Below are 16,277 nucleotides of genomic sequence, written 5' to 3'. Positions count from 1 at the left end.
ACTAACCCCGGTACCGATCCCGACCCGCTGTACCCATCCCCGGCACGGCCCCGAGACCAGGACCGGGACTCGGCACTGCAGGGCTCTCTCCGGTACTGGCACCGGCCGCCTTGCACTGCCCCCGGTACCGCACAGGCCTCCCGGGACCCATTCCCGGCTCCACTCCGAGCCCCGGGACGGGGACAGGGTACCGGCACCGTCATCCCGGGACTGGCTCTGTACCGGCACCAGCATCTCGGGACTGCCCTGTACCGGCACCAGCATCTCGGGACTGCCCTGTACCGGCACCAGCCTCCCAGGACCCACTCACGGTACTTCCTCGAGCCTCAGCGTCGAGCCCCGGTACTGCAGCGGCATCTCGGGACTGGCCCTTGGCACTGCCCCGATCCCCCGGTCCCGCCCCGGTACCGTGACCCACCCGCGGTACCAGCACCGGCCCCGGTACTGATCCCCCAGCAGTGCAGCAGCCCCCGGGACTGAGCCTGGCACCAACCTCCCCACTGCCCTCCCGGGGCACCCCACAAGGACACACGGGGGTCCCCAAAATCCTCCGTCCCCCCCCAGACCCCTGGTGCAGCCTCGGGGGACACAACCACACCCCGCAGGCAGCACCGAGGGCAGGGCAGGGATTTATTGTCCGGAGGGAGCAGAGCGGGGCTGGGATCCCACGGGCACGGGGGGGCTGGGGAAGGTGAGCGGGTGGGGGTGGGCACGGGGGGACCCCGCTAGTCCTGGGCCTGGCCCGGCTCCTGGGCACTGCCCGGCTCCTCGGCCTGGCCCGGCTCCTGCGTGTCCCCCTCGGCAGGTGGCCGCGTCCTCTTGAAGAAACCCATCTGCAAGGGGACACAGTGACAGTGGGCCCTGGGGGACCCCACAGCAGCAGCCCCAGGGATCCCACAGGATCAGCCCCCCGGAGATCCCTGTGACACCACCGCGGGGACCCCATGGCATCGCTCCTGAGGGACCCCCGCCTCTGGGGACCCCACAGTGTCACCCGTGCTGCTGTCCCCCGTCCTGTCCCACAGCCCCCACCCCCAGCACTGTGTCCCGTGTTTCGTGGTCCCTCTGGTGCCAGTGAGGCTCCACCACCATAGTGGATGTCCCCAGTGTCCCCCTGCACCCACTCACCTTCCACATGAGGAGGATGAGGAGGGTGAGGAGCAGGAGCCCGGCCAGGACCCCCAGCACCACCCACCCCACGGGCACAGCCCCCTCGCCCCCAGGGCTGGTGCGCACCACGCAGGTCTCAGTCTGCAGAGGGACAGGGGGGTGACACCGCTGCCACAGCGGCCTGTCCCCGTGTCCCCAGAGCCACGGCAGCCCTACCTCAGCCTTGCCGCTGGGCAGGAGCCGGGGCTGGACGCGATAGGGCATGGCCGAGGTGCTGAACCACGCTTGTGACTGGATGCAGAACTCCAGGAGGTGCTCCCGCTAGGGACAGCAGGGGGACACATGGGGACACATGGGAACCTGGCATCAGGGGTGCTGGCAGCTCACAGGGCACCCATGACCTCACACATGGTTATCCCCAGGGTGCTCTCTGGAGACCACGGTGCAGAAGGGGACATTGCAGGGGTGCCCTGAGGCCACAATGCCACCCCGTCCCCTCTGTCCCCAGGAGGGGACGGTACCTGCTGCAGGGTGTCCATCCAGAGCAGGGCGTGCACGCTGACCAGTGCCCGCTGGTCCTTGCCCAGGCTGGGCACATGGCAGGTGATGTCCACGCACGTAGCATTGTCACAGTCCTGGGGGTGGCGTCCAACGCGGTGGGTGTTGGGGAGCCCCCACCCCAGGGGACACTCCCAGCCCTGTGCCCACCATGGGCCGCAGGTCCCCAGGCTCACCCAAGGGATGTGGCCCCCCCGGCAGCCCCAGCCCTGCCTCCATCACTGCGGGCAGGTCCCCAGGGTCCCCCGCTCACCACACGGACGAGGTCCCCCAGCCCCTGGTCCCCCAGCCCCGCTCCCGGGGCCGGCTCCGCCTGCCGGCGCTCCCGGTGCTGGCTGCCGTTCCCGGGCGCTGCTGCCGTCGGAGCGGAGATCTCCAGCTGGAAGGGGACACAGAGGTGACACCACCTCCCTGACATGTCCCAGCGCCCCCGGCGGGCAGGGTCCCGCAGCCCCTACCTGGGAGGGGTTGAGGGCGGGGTGCTGGGAGCAGTTCATGCCTCCCTCGGTGCCCAGCTCCAGCAGGTAGAGCAGGACGTGCTCGCCCAGCAGGTGAGGCACGACGAGGCTCAGGGTGACCCCGCTGACGGTGCCGGGACCTTTGTTGTGGAGCTGCGAGAGGACGGTGGGTGATGCCCAGCACAGGAGATGGCGCCGGGGAGGGGACAGAGGGGACATCCCCTGAAATCACCTCATAGACGTGCTCCACCCTGATGCCGTGGTCCTCGAGCCGCCGGCTGCCCTGCACCCCGTGCCAGCTCGTGGGCAGCACCATGGTGGCAGGCAGGGAGTTGCTGGTGGGAGAGGGGGGTCAGTGTCCCCCTTCGTCCCCCCGTTGTCCCCGTGTCCCCCAGACCCTCACCCTCGCAGCTCCATCTCTGCCTCTGCCTCCACGGGCACTGTCACCGTCACAGAGGCGTGGCTGGGGCTGGGGCTGTTCTTGCTGTGGGGACACAGCGGGATGAGAATGGACACTGAGTTTGGGGACATGCTGAGGACACCAAGTGTGAGGAGACAGTGTCCCTGCAGTGGGTGGGGGACGGGGGGCAGCAGGGTGTCACCTCCGCAGCTGGAGGTGGAAGGTGATGGCATCCCCCATGTCCTCCAGCCCGGACACGCTCAGCTCCATGTCCACGGTGATCTGGGGACAGCAGAGGAGAGGGGCAGGTGCGTGACCAGCCCCAGTGGGTGACAGGCACAGCAGGGACCCCCCTGTCCCCTTACCCTGGCTCCTGCTTTCATGGGATTGCCCAACTCGCAGAGCACCACGTGGGTCCCATTCTCCTTCTTGGGGTTGCAGCTCAGCTTCTCCTGTCCCTGTGGGATGGGGACATGGGGTGGGGACACATCATGGACCCCAGCAGGAACCAGCCACACGGGGGACCTGCATGAGCTGAGGGCAGGGCTTGAGCCCCACACCCCAGACACCCCTGAACACCCATCACCAGTGGGGACCCTGTGAAGGGTGACAGCCACCAAGGGCAGGACAGCAACCCCCAGCCCAGGATCCCTGGACAGCCACCCCCACCAGGCAACCCCATGGAGGATGAATGACACAGTGTGAGCCCCCCGATTTGGGTCACCCCTCTGTACCCAGCACTGTCCCCATTCCCAACCCTGAGAATGTCCCCTCTGTCCCTCTGCCATCTCAAATCCCTCCGCAGGACATCCCCCTGCTGTCCCTGCCCCCTCCTTGGTGTGTCTCAGGGCATGTCCCAAATCATCCCCCTGGATGTCCCCTCTGCTGTCCCCATTCTTCCCTCTCACAGATGTCACCTCCCTCCCCTCCATGCCAGGTCTCTCCCTGGAATGTCCCCTCTCTACTCTGCACTGTCCCAGATCTCCCCTCTGGGATGTCCCCTCTGGCCCCTCCACCCTGGGCACCCCCTGACACCCCCGCCGGGCACCCCCACGGAAGGTGACAGCACCAAGGACAGTTTAATTCCCCCACCCACCCTGGGCATCTCCCAGCACCCATCCCCACCGGCCACCCCCAAAGAGGCAGGTGATGGCCAGCAAGGGCAGGACGTGCCCCCCCAGCCCTGGTGACCCCTATGACACCCCTGGTCACCCCCCAGCCCTGTCCCCGGTCACACCCACCGGGATGGTGCTGCGGGCAGCCTGGTAGTGCGTGCCCGGGGGCAGCTGCACCCTCAGCTCCGCCTCGAAGGCGCCTTCGCCCGCGTTGGTGGCATTGGCCCGCAGGGACAGCACGGCCTCGGCCCCGATCAGCAGGCGCTGGCTGGGGCTGGGGGACACGGGGACACGGGGACAGGGCTCAGCACCCCGCGGGGACACCGGGCACCCCTCAGCCCCCCCTCCCCGGCGCTCACGTGTCGGCGGCCAGGTGCAGGTCGGGCACGCAGAGGTTGTCATTGCCACAGTCCTCCAGGATGATGTGGGTCTGGGAGGGGACAGGGAGGGGACAGGGGGACCCCCCCATCCAGGGTGAGGTGAGAGAGGGGGAGTCATTGGGGACATCCCGGGGTGGGACTGGGCTGGTGGAGGGGCCAGAGGGGAGATTTGGGACAGTGCAGAGAGGGGACATTCCAGGGATGGAGGGGAGGGAGGTGACATCTGTGAGAGGGAAGAATGGGGACACAGAGGGGACATCCACGGGGACGACTGGGGACATACCCTGAGACACGCCAAGGAGGGAGCAGGGACAGCAGAGGGGACATCCTGAGGAGGGACTGGAGATGGCAGAGGGAACAGAGGGGACATCTCGGGGTTGGGAATGGGGACAGTGCTGGGTACAGAGGGGACATCCAGAGGAGGGATTGGGGACTGCAGGGTGAGCACAGAGGGCAGAACAGGACGGGCATGCCAGGGAGTGGCAGGAACAGTGTCGGAGCACATTCCAGAGGGAAGAAGGGACAGTGGGGAGGGTAGGGGCCACATCCCAGTGGAAACTGGGGAGAGTGGGAGGAGAACAGGGGCAATCCCGGGGGGTGCTGGGGACACTGTCACAAGCTGGGGATCCCAGAGCTGAGCTCAGCCAGGCTGGGGGTACCCACACGTGCCCTGGTGGGGATGAGCCCACCCCGTGTCACCACGGTGACGTCCCCCCACAGCCATGTCCCCCCTACCTGTGCCTGCACCAGGGTGTCCCCGTAGAGCACCAACCTCGGGGCCTCTCTGGGCAGCGTCAGAGCCACGCTCAGGGCCACCGGGCTCAGCTTGTCCTTGAACTCAGCCTTGTCCTGGGGACACCCATGGGCACAGCACTCCGGAGGGCATCCCGTGCCCACCCCAGGGCCCACCCATCACTGTCCCCATGCCTGTTAGCCGCCCTCCTGGGACAGGGAGACACTGCTATCCCCAACCCTGTCCTCAGCCCTGTCCCCGTCCTGGCTGGCGATGCCACAGCCCCATTCCCGTCCCCTCCCTGGATGTCCCCTCCCTCTGCCGCGCTGTCCCCGTGCCCGTACCCGCAGGTAGGCGGTGAGGTTCCTGCACACGGGGGGTGCCCCCGGTGTCACCAGCAGCGCCTCCTGCCAGGACGATTGGTGTCCCCGCAGCAGCAGGACCCTCCGCGATGCCCGGGGCTTCAGCCGGTCCAGCTGCAGCTCAGCCTCCAGCTCTGGTGGGGAACGGGAGGTGGCACTGGTGACACCCGCGGTAACAGCCCAGCGGTGGCCCTGTGCCAGCGGTGCCTGCCGGGTGACACTGGCACTCACGGATGCTCCGAGGGATGTCCTGGCCCGTCACGCTGACACAAAACTCCACGTGGAAGCTGCGGGGGGACACCACCAGCAGTGCTCAGAGACCTGTCCTGTGCCCAAGGTGGTGTCCCCATGGTCCCCACAGCAGTGTTCCAGCGGTAATGTCCCCATGGCAGTGTCCCCGTGGCAGTGTCCCCGTGGCAGTGTCCCCATGGCAGTGTCTCCTCACCAGCTGACAGGGACGCTGGAGCTGGGCAGGGAGCAGTCCAGGATCTCAGGGTTCAGCCCGTCGGGGACACTCAGCTGGGTCCGGGCCACCACCACGGGTAGTCCCCTGGGGCAGGGGGACATTGCTGAGGTGCCAGGGGACCCAAGAGGGAGCCCCGGGCCACGGCAGGGACGGGCACTCACAGGTACACGGCCACCTTGGCCGCCCCGTAAGCCCCCACGAGCAGATCTGCAGGGACAAGCAGAGGGTCGGTGCCGGGGTGGTGACACCGGGGTGCCAGGGCGGTGCCAGGGCGGTGTCGTGCCAGGGCTGTACCCGCGTAGCCGTTGCCGTCCAGGTCGGTGGCGCCGCGCAGTGCGAAGCCGAAGGCGGCGGGGCCGGGGAAGGGGCTGTCGAGGCGCTGGGTGGGCACGGGCGCCAGCCCCTCGCTCTGCCCGCGGAAGATGAAGACCTGCCCGCTGCCACTGTCACCCCCCTGCGGGGCGCCCACGGCCACGTCTGGGGACAGAAGGGACGTGAACACCCCCCCCCCCCCGCGCTCTCCTGCCTCAGTTTCCCCCAGGCGAGGCCCCGGGGGTGGCACAGCCCCATGCCCGCCCCGCCGCGCTGTTACCGCCGAATCCGTCCCTGTCCAGGTCCCCGAGGCTGGCGATGGCGGCGGCGAAGCGGCCGTAGGGGTGGGTGCCCGTCAGGGTCTGGGGGGGCCCGGCGAGGCGCTGCTGCCCCAGGTAGAGGTAGAGGCGGCCCAGCTCGCTGCGCTGCCCGTCCGAGCGCCGGGCCATGAACAGCGGCGCTCCCACCAGCAGATCGTCCCTCCTGTGCCCGGCGCGGGGTCAGGGTCAGGCTCCGCGGGCTTGGGGGCTGGGGGCACCCAGCGCTGTGCCAGGCACGGGGCAGCACCCCTGGGTGTCGCCGTGGAGGAGGAGGGGACGATTGTCCCTGCTCTCACCCGTCCCCATCGACATCGGCCACTGCCACCGTGTGCCCGAAGTACGAAGCCACCTGGAAAGGGTGAGGGTGGCACCGGGGGGTGCCAGGGGCACAGTGGGCGGGGAGGGCTGGGCCTGGGGTGCTGTGGAGCACCGGGGGTGTGGGGGTGTCACATGGCAGGGGTACCTGCTCGCTGGCGATGCCCCGCAGCCGGCGCAGGGTGTTCCCCGCAGTGAAGATCTCCACCTGCCCAGGGCAGTGTCAGACGCCAGGTCCAGCCCGGGGTGACACATGGGGGTGTCCCCTGGTGTCCCTCGGCACCGGGCACTCCGCAGCACTCACCTCACCCCTCGTGTTGCTCTTGTTGGGGACCCCCACCACGTACTCTGTGAGGGATGAGAGCCCTGAGTGCTCCCCCGGGACATTGAGGGGGGCACGGGGATACCCCCAGCATTGGGGTGGGCACAGGGATACCCCTGGTGCGACATGGGGTCATGAGGGCACAGAGATGGGCGGGACCCCTGTCCTGGCACGCCCTGTCCAGCCCCCTCGAGAAGGGGAACAAGGTCACTCTGGAGCCCCGGGGTGCCCCAGGCCCATCAACCCCCATTCCCTGCACCCCTCAGCCCTACCTTTGGTTTTGGGGTTGCCATCAAACTCGCCCACAGCCACCGAGTATCCTGCAGGGAGGTGGGCATTGGTGACCCAGGGTATCCCAGCAGGAGCTGGCAGTGGGGCAGGGTGCCCGTGCCCGCTGCTCACCCCGGTACCCGTCCTCGTAGTCCCCGAACACCGGCTCCGTGGGGCGCCCGGGGCTCCACAGCCACAGCAGGGACGTGCCGAGGAAGCGCCTGAGGATCTTGTCCAGCTCCACCGAGTACACGAGCCCTGGGGCACACCGGGGCAGGGAGCACCAGCCCTGACGGGGCACCCGCTGCCACCCGCCCCAGGCTGGCAGTGCCACTGCGGGGGGCACTTACGGGGTACCCCATGTCCGGGGTGACCTCCCCGCCGTGCCCATCCCGGGAGCAGCGCCAGCAGGAAGGACTCACCTGTGAAGTAATACCCGCCAGGGGCACCCAGCACCAGCGTCCCATCCTGCCGGAGGAGCTGGCTCAGCACCCCCCGGGGTACCCCGGCATCCCCCCCAAAGCATCCTCACCCAAATATCCCCCACCCCGGTATTTCCCATCCTGGCACATTCCAGCCCAGCATCTCCCAGCCCGGCACCCCGACCCCGATGTCCCCCCCACTCCTAGGACCTCTCCTTCCGGAATTCCCACTGCACATCCCCCAGCTCAGCATCCCCACCCCAACATCCCCCGCCAATACACCCGGGTACCGTCCTGGCCGCACCCTCTGCATCTCTCTCAGCCCCCTCTGAGCATCCCGGGGGGCATCCCCCGATCCCTCTAAGGTGCCCGAGTCCCTCGAGTCCCCCGAGCCCCTCCATCCCCTCTCACCGGGGTGACAGCGGCGCTGAAGCCGATCTCGCAGTAGCGCTTGTCGTGCGCTGCGGGCACAGGGCAGGGTCAGAGGGACGCGGGGCTGGGATCCCGGGCTGGGATCCCCCCGCTCCCCGTTCCCCCCTCACCGTAGCCCGTCTGGCGGTAGGTGCTGGCCATGGTCCGGTCGCGGCAGGGCGAGTACCACACGTCGCGCTCCGGGCTCCGCACGAAGCAGGTGCCAGTCGGGGTGCGGAACGCTTCGTGCTGCCCCTCCAAAGCGTTCCAGTGCTGCAGCGGGGCACAGACCTGGGCACGGCGATGGAACGGGCTGGGTGCCCACCCCGTGACCACCCAAGGCTGCCCACATCCCCCGCGATGCACCCACCACCAGGTTGCCTTTCCAGCTGGTGATGGACGCTCCCAGCCACTGGTGCGATTTGTAGGTGCGCAGCTCCAGGGTACCCTGGCTCTCGCTCTCGTCCCCTGGGGGAGCGGGAGAGGGGCAATGTGCGGAGCTGGCACCCCCCGCGCCCGCTCCCCGCCCCACGGAGCCCACGCACCCGCAGTGTCGATGGGCAGGGGGTGGCAGGGGGTCCTGTCGGGGGGCCAGGAGCAGAGGAAGACGGCGCCGGGCTGAGCCACGCCGGGCTGGGACGTGTTGGCACGGGGGGCTCCCACCGCCACGCTGGGCCTGGGGGGCAGAGCGGGTGTCAGGGTCGGCGGGCGTGAGCCGTGCCCGACCCCGAGCCCCCGGTGCCTCCCTACCTTCCCTCGCTCCGGTGGAAATCCAGGGCGAAACCGAAGTAGCTGCCGGGGGGTCCCTCGTAGATGGTGGGGGGCTCCTGGAGAAGCCCCAGCGTGGGGGGCAGGCGCAGCCCCCCGAGGAGCAGCAGCACCCGCAGCAGCCCCATCGTTACCCCAAAATGTGGCCACAGCCGCCGTGCCGGGGTGTCCCTGGCTTATCTCGGGGGACGCAGCTGGGGCCGGGCCCAGCAGGAACGGGGAACAGGAAGGGCCCCCCCGGACGCGTATCCGCTCCTGCAGGGAGCCGGAGAGGTGCGGGGGAGACGGATGTGGCCGGAGCAGGGTGGGGAACAGAAGGTGGCAGTGCCACCGGGACACACGGTGACAGGGTGGGGGACACGGCCACAGCAGCCTGAGCCTATCAGCCGCGGGGTGCCAGTCTCGGGGTGGCTGTTCCGAGATGGGCATCTCGGGGTGGCTATTTCGGGGTTCCAGTCTCGGGGTGGCTGTTTCGGGGTGCGCATCTCGGGGTGGCTGTTTCGGGGTGCGCATCTCGGGGTGGCTATTTCGGGGTGCAGGCAGTCCCTACCAGCGGAAATGTGGCGAGGGGGGAGGGCAGCAGGGCACAGGGCCCCTGCATCGCCCCCGATCTCCCCTCGGCAGCCGGATGGAGCTGACAGCACCGAGCCCGCCCGCACCGGGCATCACCCCCAGTGTCCCCTTCCCAGGGCAGGGACACCCAAACCCTGCCAGGGCAGGGGCAGCAGCAGCGCCGTGCAGGGCAATGGCTCTGGCAAGGGAGCGGAGGCACGGCAGGCACAGTGAACAAGGCGTGTCCTTGTCTCTGTCCCCTGTGCCCTCAGCCAGGCCTGGGGCAGCCGCGGGGCTCAGCCCAGCCCGGACAGCGGCATCAGCCCTGAACCCACCTATAGAATTAATTTAAACTCTATTAATTAAGGACAGTCAGAGTGCCCGAGGTCTCCGGGGGCTCCTGGTGCCAACCCAGCACCCGCGGCCGGGAGAGGCCCCGGAGCAGCTCCCTGGGAGCCAGCCCGTGTGAAACGGGGCTTTCCTCCTCCGTCTCTGAAGCTGCAGGGGGAAGCAGGACAGGACAGGGACTCGGGGGGTTTGGGGGGCACAGGGGGTCCCTGCAGGGCACCCTGGCCCCTGGAGCGGGGTCGGCTCCAGCCCTGCGGAGCAGCTGCGGCTGAGGAGAGCGGGGTTTGCCCAAAGCCGTGGCACAGCTCCGAGGGGTGGGAAGGGTTCAGCTGATCCCGGAGCAGCTCCGGGAGAGGACACCGGACTCAGGGGCAGCTGCTCCTCCTCGGGAGGTCTCGTCCCCAGCTTGCTGCAGCATCTGAACCCAGCTGGAGCCCACACCAGAGCCCCTGAGGGCAATTATAATCCTTTCTTCTGTCCAATTACTTCATTTCCTGTTTCTTTCAGCACTGCTGCACCATCCCTCATCAGCCACCGCCAGGGAAGGGCAGGTGGCACCCTGGACCCCTGGGTCCTGCTGGCATGCAGGGGGGTGGATTTTTTCCTTTAATCAAACCAGGGCTTTGGTTAGGAAAAGAGGCTCATGCTCTGCACAGCAGCTCCCCACCACCACACAGCATCACGTTTCTTTTTCCACAAATCATTGGTTTATTAGAAAGGTTTTTTTCCCTCATTTTACAGCATATATATATATTTATATATATATCTTATGTGACAAAGTTAAATACAGTCTGTTTATGCTTGTAAGTAATGACAGGTTAATTATTTTAGCGCTATCCTGAAGTCCAAAAACAAATCCCTGCCCACAGTGCAGTGGGACCAGGGCACAGATGGGCCCTATGAAGCTCAGCTCTGACAGTAACACTGAATTGTCTGGTATTTACAGGAAATTGAGTCCCTTTTTTGTGACTGCTGTCACTCTGACCTGCTCCAATTTCTCATTTACACGGTGAGGGAGCTCAGGGGGTTTTGATCCTTTGACTCTGCCTGGCCTCGTGCTGCACTCCAGGAGGGGACAGGGAAGAGGATAAGGATGGGGAATGGGACAGGGATGTCACTGCTCTGAAATCCCTCCCTCCAGTGGTGGTGGCCCAAGGGCTGTGACACCTGCAGTGCCCTGTGAGTGGGGACAGCAGCAGTGGGGACACTCCCCGCACTGGGGCGAGGAAGCTGCCACGGGCACTGTCACCTGAGCTGGGTGATACTGGGAGAACTGGGAAATCCCTCATGGACTAAGCTGGGGTAACCCTCTGCGTGGGATGGGAGCAGTCCCAAGGCTCCTCCTGCACCAGCAGGGTCTGCACATTACTGCTTCCAAAGGGGGGGAAAAGGAAAGGAAAAAAAGGGCTCCTGTTCTCTGGGAGCACCCTGAATTCCTGCTGCTCCCCAGGCTGCTCCAGTGCCCATTCCTATGGTGGGGAGGAATGCAGAACCTGCCAGAGTCACTGCTATCCCCACACCCCTCACCTTGCCCAAGTCTCACCTGTTGATTTTTTTTTCTTCTGCAAAATTCTAAATGAAGATCTTTTTTTGTTTGTTTTTACATTTTATACTACATAAAAACTTCAAAAATACATGAGCTTGATAAAATATACATGCTTAGCTGTTCTGCATCTAGCTGAAACTATAAATTGAACCTTTACAAGTGTCTTGGGTCACCTACAGCAAACATATTTACACAGAAGCCACCAGAACAAGTACCACTAAGAACTGGCTGTAAAAAATATTATTGCGATATACTACAAATGTAACCTTTGATAGGAGCTACAAAAAGCAGCATCTTTGTTTACAGAGTTCAGTGCAATTCTTTACATAAAAAAAAAAAAATCCTATAAATTAATAAAGAAACCATCAGTGTTACAGAGGAAAGAACACGTTTTACATCCAGGCCGCGCTCCCCTGTCCTCTGTATTGCTTCAATTCCTAACAGGATTTGCCTTCTCTCTCCCATCCCAGTGCCTCTTTCCCAACCCCACAGAAGATGGAATTCAAAGTGATTTTTCCCCCCCTTTCAGGAGAAGAGTGGTCAAAGCCCAGACTGGAATCCCAGCCCCAGAACCTCTCTCCAGTCTGGGATATCCAGGCATGGTCCTGGCGCAGGAGAACGTGGATGCAGGATGGGGAAGGAAGGGAGCTCTGGGCACACACGGAGCTCCTCCTCCTCTTTACACTAAGCTCTTACTTCCACCTTTGCTGCTCACACCAAGAAAAACCCACATCTGCAGAGACAGGGGCCAAGGAACCTCCTGCAATGCCTGAAAGCTGAGGCCTCCAGCCCTCCACAGCCGGCAGCGCCCGATGTTCCGTGACTGATTACAAGCCGGATTCAATCATGCTATTTTAATTAGATGACCTCATTAAAAGGATTTTTAGAGATCTTATTAGTGTGTATGAAACCTCATTTATCATATACAAGGTGGCAGAAGGAAGATGACCAAGTGTAAGAATCCAGGGGGGGAAAAAAGCCTTTCCAAGTGTCTGGCTGTTCTAAAGGTGAAATGGTTCTTCTGGAGCGGTGCTGCTGCGTGCGCGGAGGAGTCGGAGCGAGACTTCCCTGGGATGCAGCCAACTGCCCAGCCCTCGAGCCCCCGGCTTCTTTGGCTGCTCAAGAGTGAAAGGAAATGCTCAGGCCTCACCTGCCCGCTGGCTCGACTCCAACCCCTTCCCAAAATGCCAAATATTCTCCTTCCTCCGAGGTTCCTTCATTTTGTCCTTCATGTGCCGTGGCTGGGTGGATGCTGCAAGTCCTGTCCTGAGAAAATGGGGTGCAGCAGGGGGTGGAGGTGCAGGGCTGTGGCAGCAGCAGCAGCTGCTGGCCTCGGAGCCAGGAGGGTCGGGTAGAGAGCGTGAGGGACAGGGTGGAAGGTGAAGGGGCCAGGGTGGATGGCGGATGCCGGAATGATGTGGATGGGGTGGCTGGCCAGGAACGTGGCGGGGTGCCCCGGAATAATGGAGTGGGTCAGGTGGGACAGGGAAATGGGTGTCAGGTGTGGCTGGGGGATGTGGTGGACCTGAGCGAGGGGCTGTGGGTGCGGGTGGGGGTGGATGCCGATGGCAGCGGCGGCGGCAGCGGCGTGGTGCTGCAGGATGGCGTGCTGCACCGTCGTGATGGACGTGGCCGAGGCTGCCGCCGGCTGCTGGATGTGGATGGGCTGGAGCGCGGGGGCAGCCGGTGCCAGGGCGGCCGAGGTGGGGAAAGCCTTCACTTGCTTGGCCAGCAGCTGCTGCTGGATGTGCTGCTGGGCAGCCTGCTGCAGCTTGCTGTATTTCTCCATCTCCTCGGGCGTGAAGGTGATGGGCTGGCTTTCCAGCGGGGCTAGAGAGGAATCTTCTCCCCCCTCCCGATCTCCTTCCATGCTTGGCTCCCCGCTCTGAGGCACGTAGCCAGGAAAGTGCTCAACATCTGGAACTAAGGGCATCATACTGGTTTCCACTGGGACTGGCTGGTTGCCCCCGTCCATAGGCTCCAGCCCATCACCATCGCTTGGATCCGAGAGGAAGTTGTGTGGCATGACCAGATCTCCGGAGCCAAAGCACTCAGGGAGCGCCGGCGTGTCCAGGGGAAGGGATGGCATCTCCACAGAGGCTTCATCACGTTTCTGCTCATCCAGAGGCTTGTCCTGAATTACCATCACCACATCTTCCAGGAGAGACTGGCCGGCCAGCTGACCCTCCTCCATGCCTTGGGAACCATCTTCAGCATCTGACAGCTCCTGCTCCTCGCCCCTCTCCAAGCCAGACTCCTCGTATCTTTTGGAGTTTGGTTTCCGAATAGTTGGCAACTTCCCAATTAAGGGCAGAACCGGTTTGTTGCCTAAGGAAGGAGGCAGTTTGGGGCCAAAGTAGCCCTGGGGAGGATCTTTGAGCTTTATGCCCACTTTGTTTGCCCCTGACAGCATCTCATCAGTGACACAGGGCTTCTTCTCAACCTTCCTGGACTGCACCTTTTCCAAGAGCAGCTTTGCAGTGACGGAGTTCCTCTCCTCAGGACTGCAGTCCCCTTCTGAGGCCCGCCCCGTGCCTGAGCCGCTGCTGTTCTGGGACAGGGAGCCAGATCCTTTCAGATCCTCTCCTTTGCCATCCTCCTTCTTGGGCAGCGCCCCTTCACCTCGGCCTGTCCGGAAATAGTGAGGAGACTGGGAGCGATAGATCTTGGACCTAATGAAGTCCCTTCTGCCAGACCTTCTCTCCTCGGGGCTCTCGTGGCCCCGCGAGCCCTTCCGTGACAGGGACCTCTGCGAGTGGCTGCGGGTGCTGCGGCTGCGGTCCCGGCTGTAGCTGCGGCTGCGCTTCCAGCTGCGCCCAGTCCCGCTGCGGCTCCTCCTCTTGCTCCGACTGCGGCTGCAGCTGCTGCTGCGGCTCCTGCCCCGGCTCCTCGATCTCGACCTGCCTCGGGGGTGGCTTCGGCTCCTGCTCCGACTCCTGGACCTGCTCCTGCTCGAGCTGTAGTCATCTTCTGACGAGGAGTATTTGCGCCGCTTGGAGCGGTGGTTGGAACCGTTGTAGTCAGAGTCATCCTCCGAGTCCTGGGAGCGCTTGGAGTGGCAGCGGGAGCGGTCGCTGTAGTCGCTGTAGCTGTCATCTGAGTAGCTCCTGTGGCGGCTGTAGCGGCTGTGCCCCGAGGACGCCTCCGAGCTGCTGGAGTAGGACCTGTGCGAGGAGCGCCTGCGGCCCGAGCGGGAGCGGCTGCGGGAGTGCTCGCTGCCCGACTCGTAGTCATCGTCGCTGTACTGCGACGGGGACTTCTGGTGGCAGTGCTTGCCAGGGGAGCCCTCGTCACTGTCATCGTCACCGCTGCTCTGCCGGCTCCGGCAGCCGCTCCGGGGCTGGGACAGAGCCGGGCAGCGCCGCCTCGCACCAGGCACCTGCTGCAGCTCAGCCTTGTGTCTTTTGCTGCCGTGCTCTTGGCAGGAGTTACCCCCATCCTCTTTTTTAGTGCTGCTTCCCTCTTCAGCAGACAGGGATTTCCTCTGGGACTCCTGGGAGCATCGCTTTTTCTTCTGGAAATGGCTGCAGTCTTCAGACAGTTCAGGTTTCAGCGCCCGGTCTGACTCGGTCGAAAGGGAGGATTTACCTTTTTTGTGCCTGTGCCTTTTCCGTTTCTTGGGTTTCTCTTCACCCAGCTCAGCTTTCCGGGCCTTCTCCTCCGCTTCCTCCTTGTGTTTGCGTTTGTGTCTGCTGGACTTTTTGTGCTTCTTTTTCTTTTTGTGTTTATGGGACCTTCCAGATTTACTCTTACCCGTTATACTCTTACTGCTGTCTTCCCCCTCTCCCTTACCAGTGCTCCCCAGACCGGACTCCTGCTTGCTCTGGGATTTGTTTTCCATTTTTTGAGCAGAACTGTTCTCTGCACTTTCAGCCTCTTTGGCTTTGCTCACCTCACCAGGTTCTGTGCTCTGAGTGTTGTCTTTACAAACACCCCCTGGATCCTTGGATTTCTCTGCCCCTTTCCCTTTTGCATCCTTGTTACGGGAGAGCTTGAAGTCGAAGTACAGGGGGTTGCAGCTGTAGGACACAGAGGGCTCAGCTTTGGTGAAGATGAGCAGCTCTGAAGGCCACTGCAGTGTCGTGCTCTCGTCCTTACTCAGAACAGGGAAAAAAGGTCCCGTGGGGTGCTTTGGTCCCTCAGAGCCATCTCTGCAGGCCGAGGCAGGAGGAGGAGCTTCTTTAGCAGTGTCTGGCTCGGGGGGACTGCTCTCTGGAAGGTGCTTGCTCTCCTGTGTATTTTCATTCTCTGGGATGTCTTTTCGTTCTGTTTTGCCCTGCTGGGCTGCAGTTTCAGTAGTACTCTGCTCCTTTTTCTGCCCTGTGCTCTCGGCAGCCTTTTCTGTGTGCTTGCTGGGTTTGGGTTTGGGGGAATTCCCCTTTTTCACTTCGTGCGCGTTTTTTTTGTTCACATTTTCCGCTTCCGTTTGCTCAGTAGCCTTCATGAAAAGCAGGAATTGAAAGTTGGGCTTTACTTTACAGTGGGCTGGGGGGATGTAGTGGTAATATTCTGGTTCCACAGCTGTTGGTCCATCTTCTCGCCTCATCTTCTTCAGTTTGGATAAGGTGCTGGCCAGAGCCCCGCTGTCCTTGTCGTGATGGTCATCGTCCTCCCCCTTGCCATCAGAATTATTGGTGCCTTCACCCTCCCCCAGACTTCTGCCAGCCTCTGAGGACCCCCTCTCATCACCTTTTCCCCCATCTGCAGAACTGGACTCATCCACGTGGTCCTTGAAAACAGAAGCGATGGTCTCCAGCTTCACTGGGGTCTTCTTGGCAAAGGAAAAGGACACCCCGATCTTCTGCAGCGGAGTTCCCAGAGCGCCCTTAATGCCAAAGCTGATGGCCTGTGCCCCCTGTGATGTCTGGCCTGGCATCACAGTGCCTTGCCCAGTGCTCAGGAAGCCTCTGTCCGTGGTCATCTCTGTGGCCTGGCCAGAGCTGGTCTGGACAAAGGAGCCGCTGTTGGCTGCGGAGTCATCGTCGTCTCCACCTTCCTCATCCACAGCCACCGTGGTGGTCCTGAACATGGGCCCACTTCCAGGAGCACTGGAACAGGGGAGAGAGAAAACACAGCTTACTGGTGTCCCTGTCCTGCTGCAGGAGGATC

General features: G+C 63.6%; 2 protein-coding genes across 7 annotated transcripts in view; both read right to left on the bottom strand.

Moving 5' to 3' along the window:
- Nucleotides 1–546: 546 nt before the first annotated feature.
- ITGA2B (integrin subunit alpha 2b) lies at nt 547–8,911 on the bottom strand. Its single transcript, XM_071450835.1, has 30 exons — nt 8,705–8,911; nt 8,500–8,630; nt 8,325–8,422; nt 8,086–8,245; nt 7,955–8,004; nt 7,544–7,589; nt 7,254–7,379; nt 7,124–7,171; nt 6,834–6,877; nt 6,678–6,737; nt 6,511–6,563; nt 6,175–6,377; nt 5,877–6,059; nt 5,744–5,789; nt 5,562–5,666; nt 5,348–5,403; nt 5,099–5,250; nt 4,757–4,870; nt 4,001–4,071; nt 3,768–3,915; nt 2,892–2,984; nt 2,729–2,808; nt 2,530–2,610; nt 2,359–2,461; nt 2,127–2,279; nt 1,922–2,047; nt 1,632–1,745; nt 1,327–1,431; nt 1,129–1,251; nt 547–833 (listed from the first exon to the last, which is right to left on the bottom strand). The coding sequence occupies exons 1-30, from the start codon at nt 8,848–8,850 to the stop codon at nt 726–728; spliced, it is 3,126 nt and encodes a 1,041-aa protein (XP_071306936.1). The 5' UTR covers nt 8,851–8,911; the 3' UTR covers nt 547–725.
- Nucleotides 8,912–11,447: 2,536 nt separating this feature from the next.
- GPATCH8 (G-patch domain containing 8) overlaps nt 11,448–16,277 on the bottom strand; it is a 54,578-nt gene continuing 49,748 nt past the window's right edge. For all 6 annotated transcript variants that reach the window (XM_071450828.1, XM_071450834.1, XM_071450831.1 and 3 more), the window contains one exon: nt 11,448–16,216. In XM_071450828.1, the coding sequence (XP_071306929.1) occupies nt 12,397–16,216 (3,820 nt within the window). In that variant the 3' untranslated portion in view covers nt 11,448–12,396. The remainder of the gene's footprint in view (nt 16,217–16,277) is intronic.

The sequence above is a fragment of the Agelaius tricolor genome, unplaced genomic scaffold (assembly GCF_023055355.1).
Source record: "Agelaius tricolor isolate 1412-34295 unplaced genomic scaffold, bAgeTri1.0.p SCAF_31, whole genome shotgun sequence".
Taxonomy (NCBI): domain Eukaryota; kingdom Metazoa; phylum Chordata; class Aves; order Passeriformes; family Icteridae; genus Agelaius; species Agelaius tricolor.
This window is presented reverse-complemented; position numbering and strand designations above follow the sequence as displayed.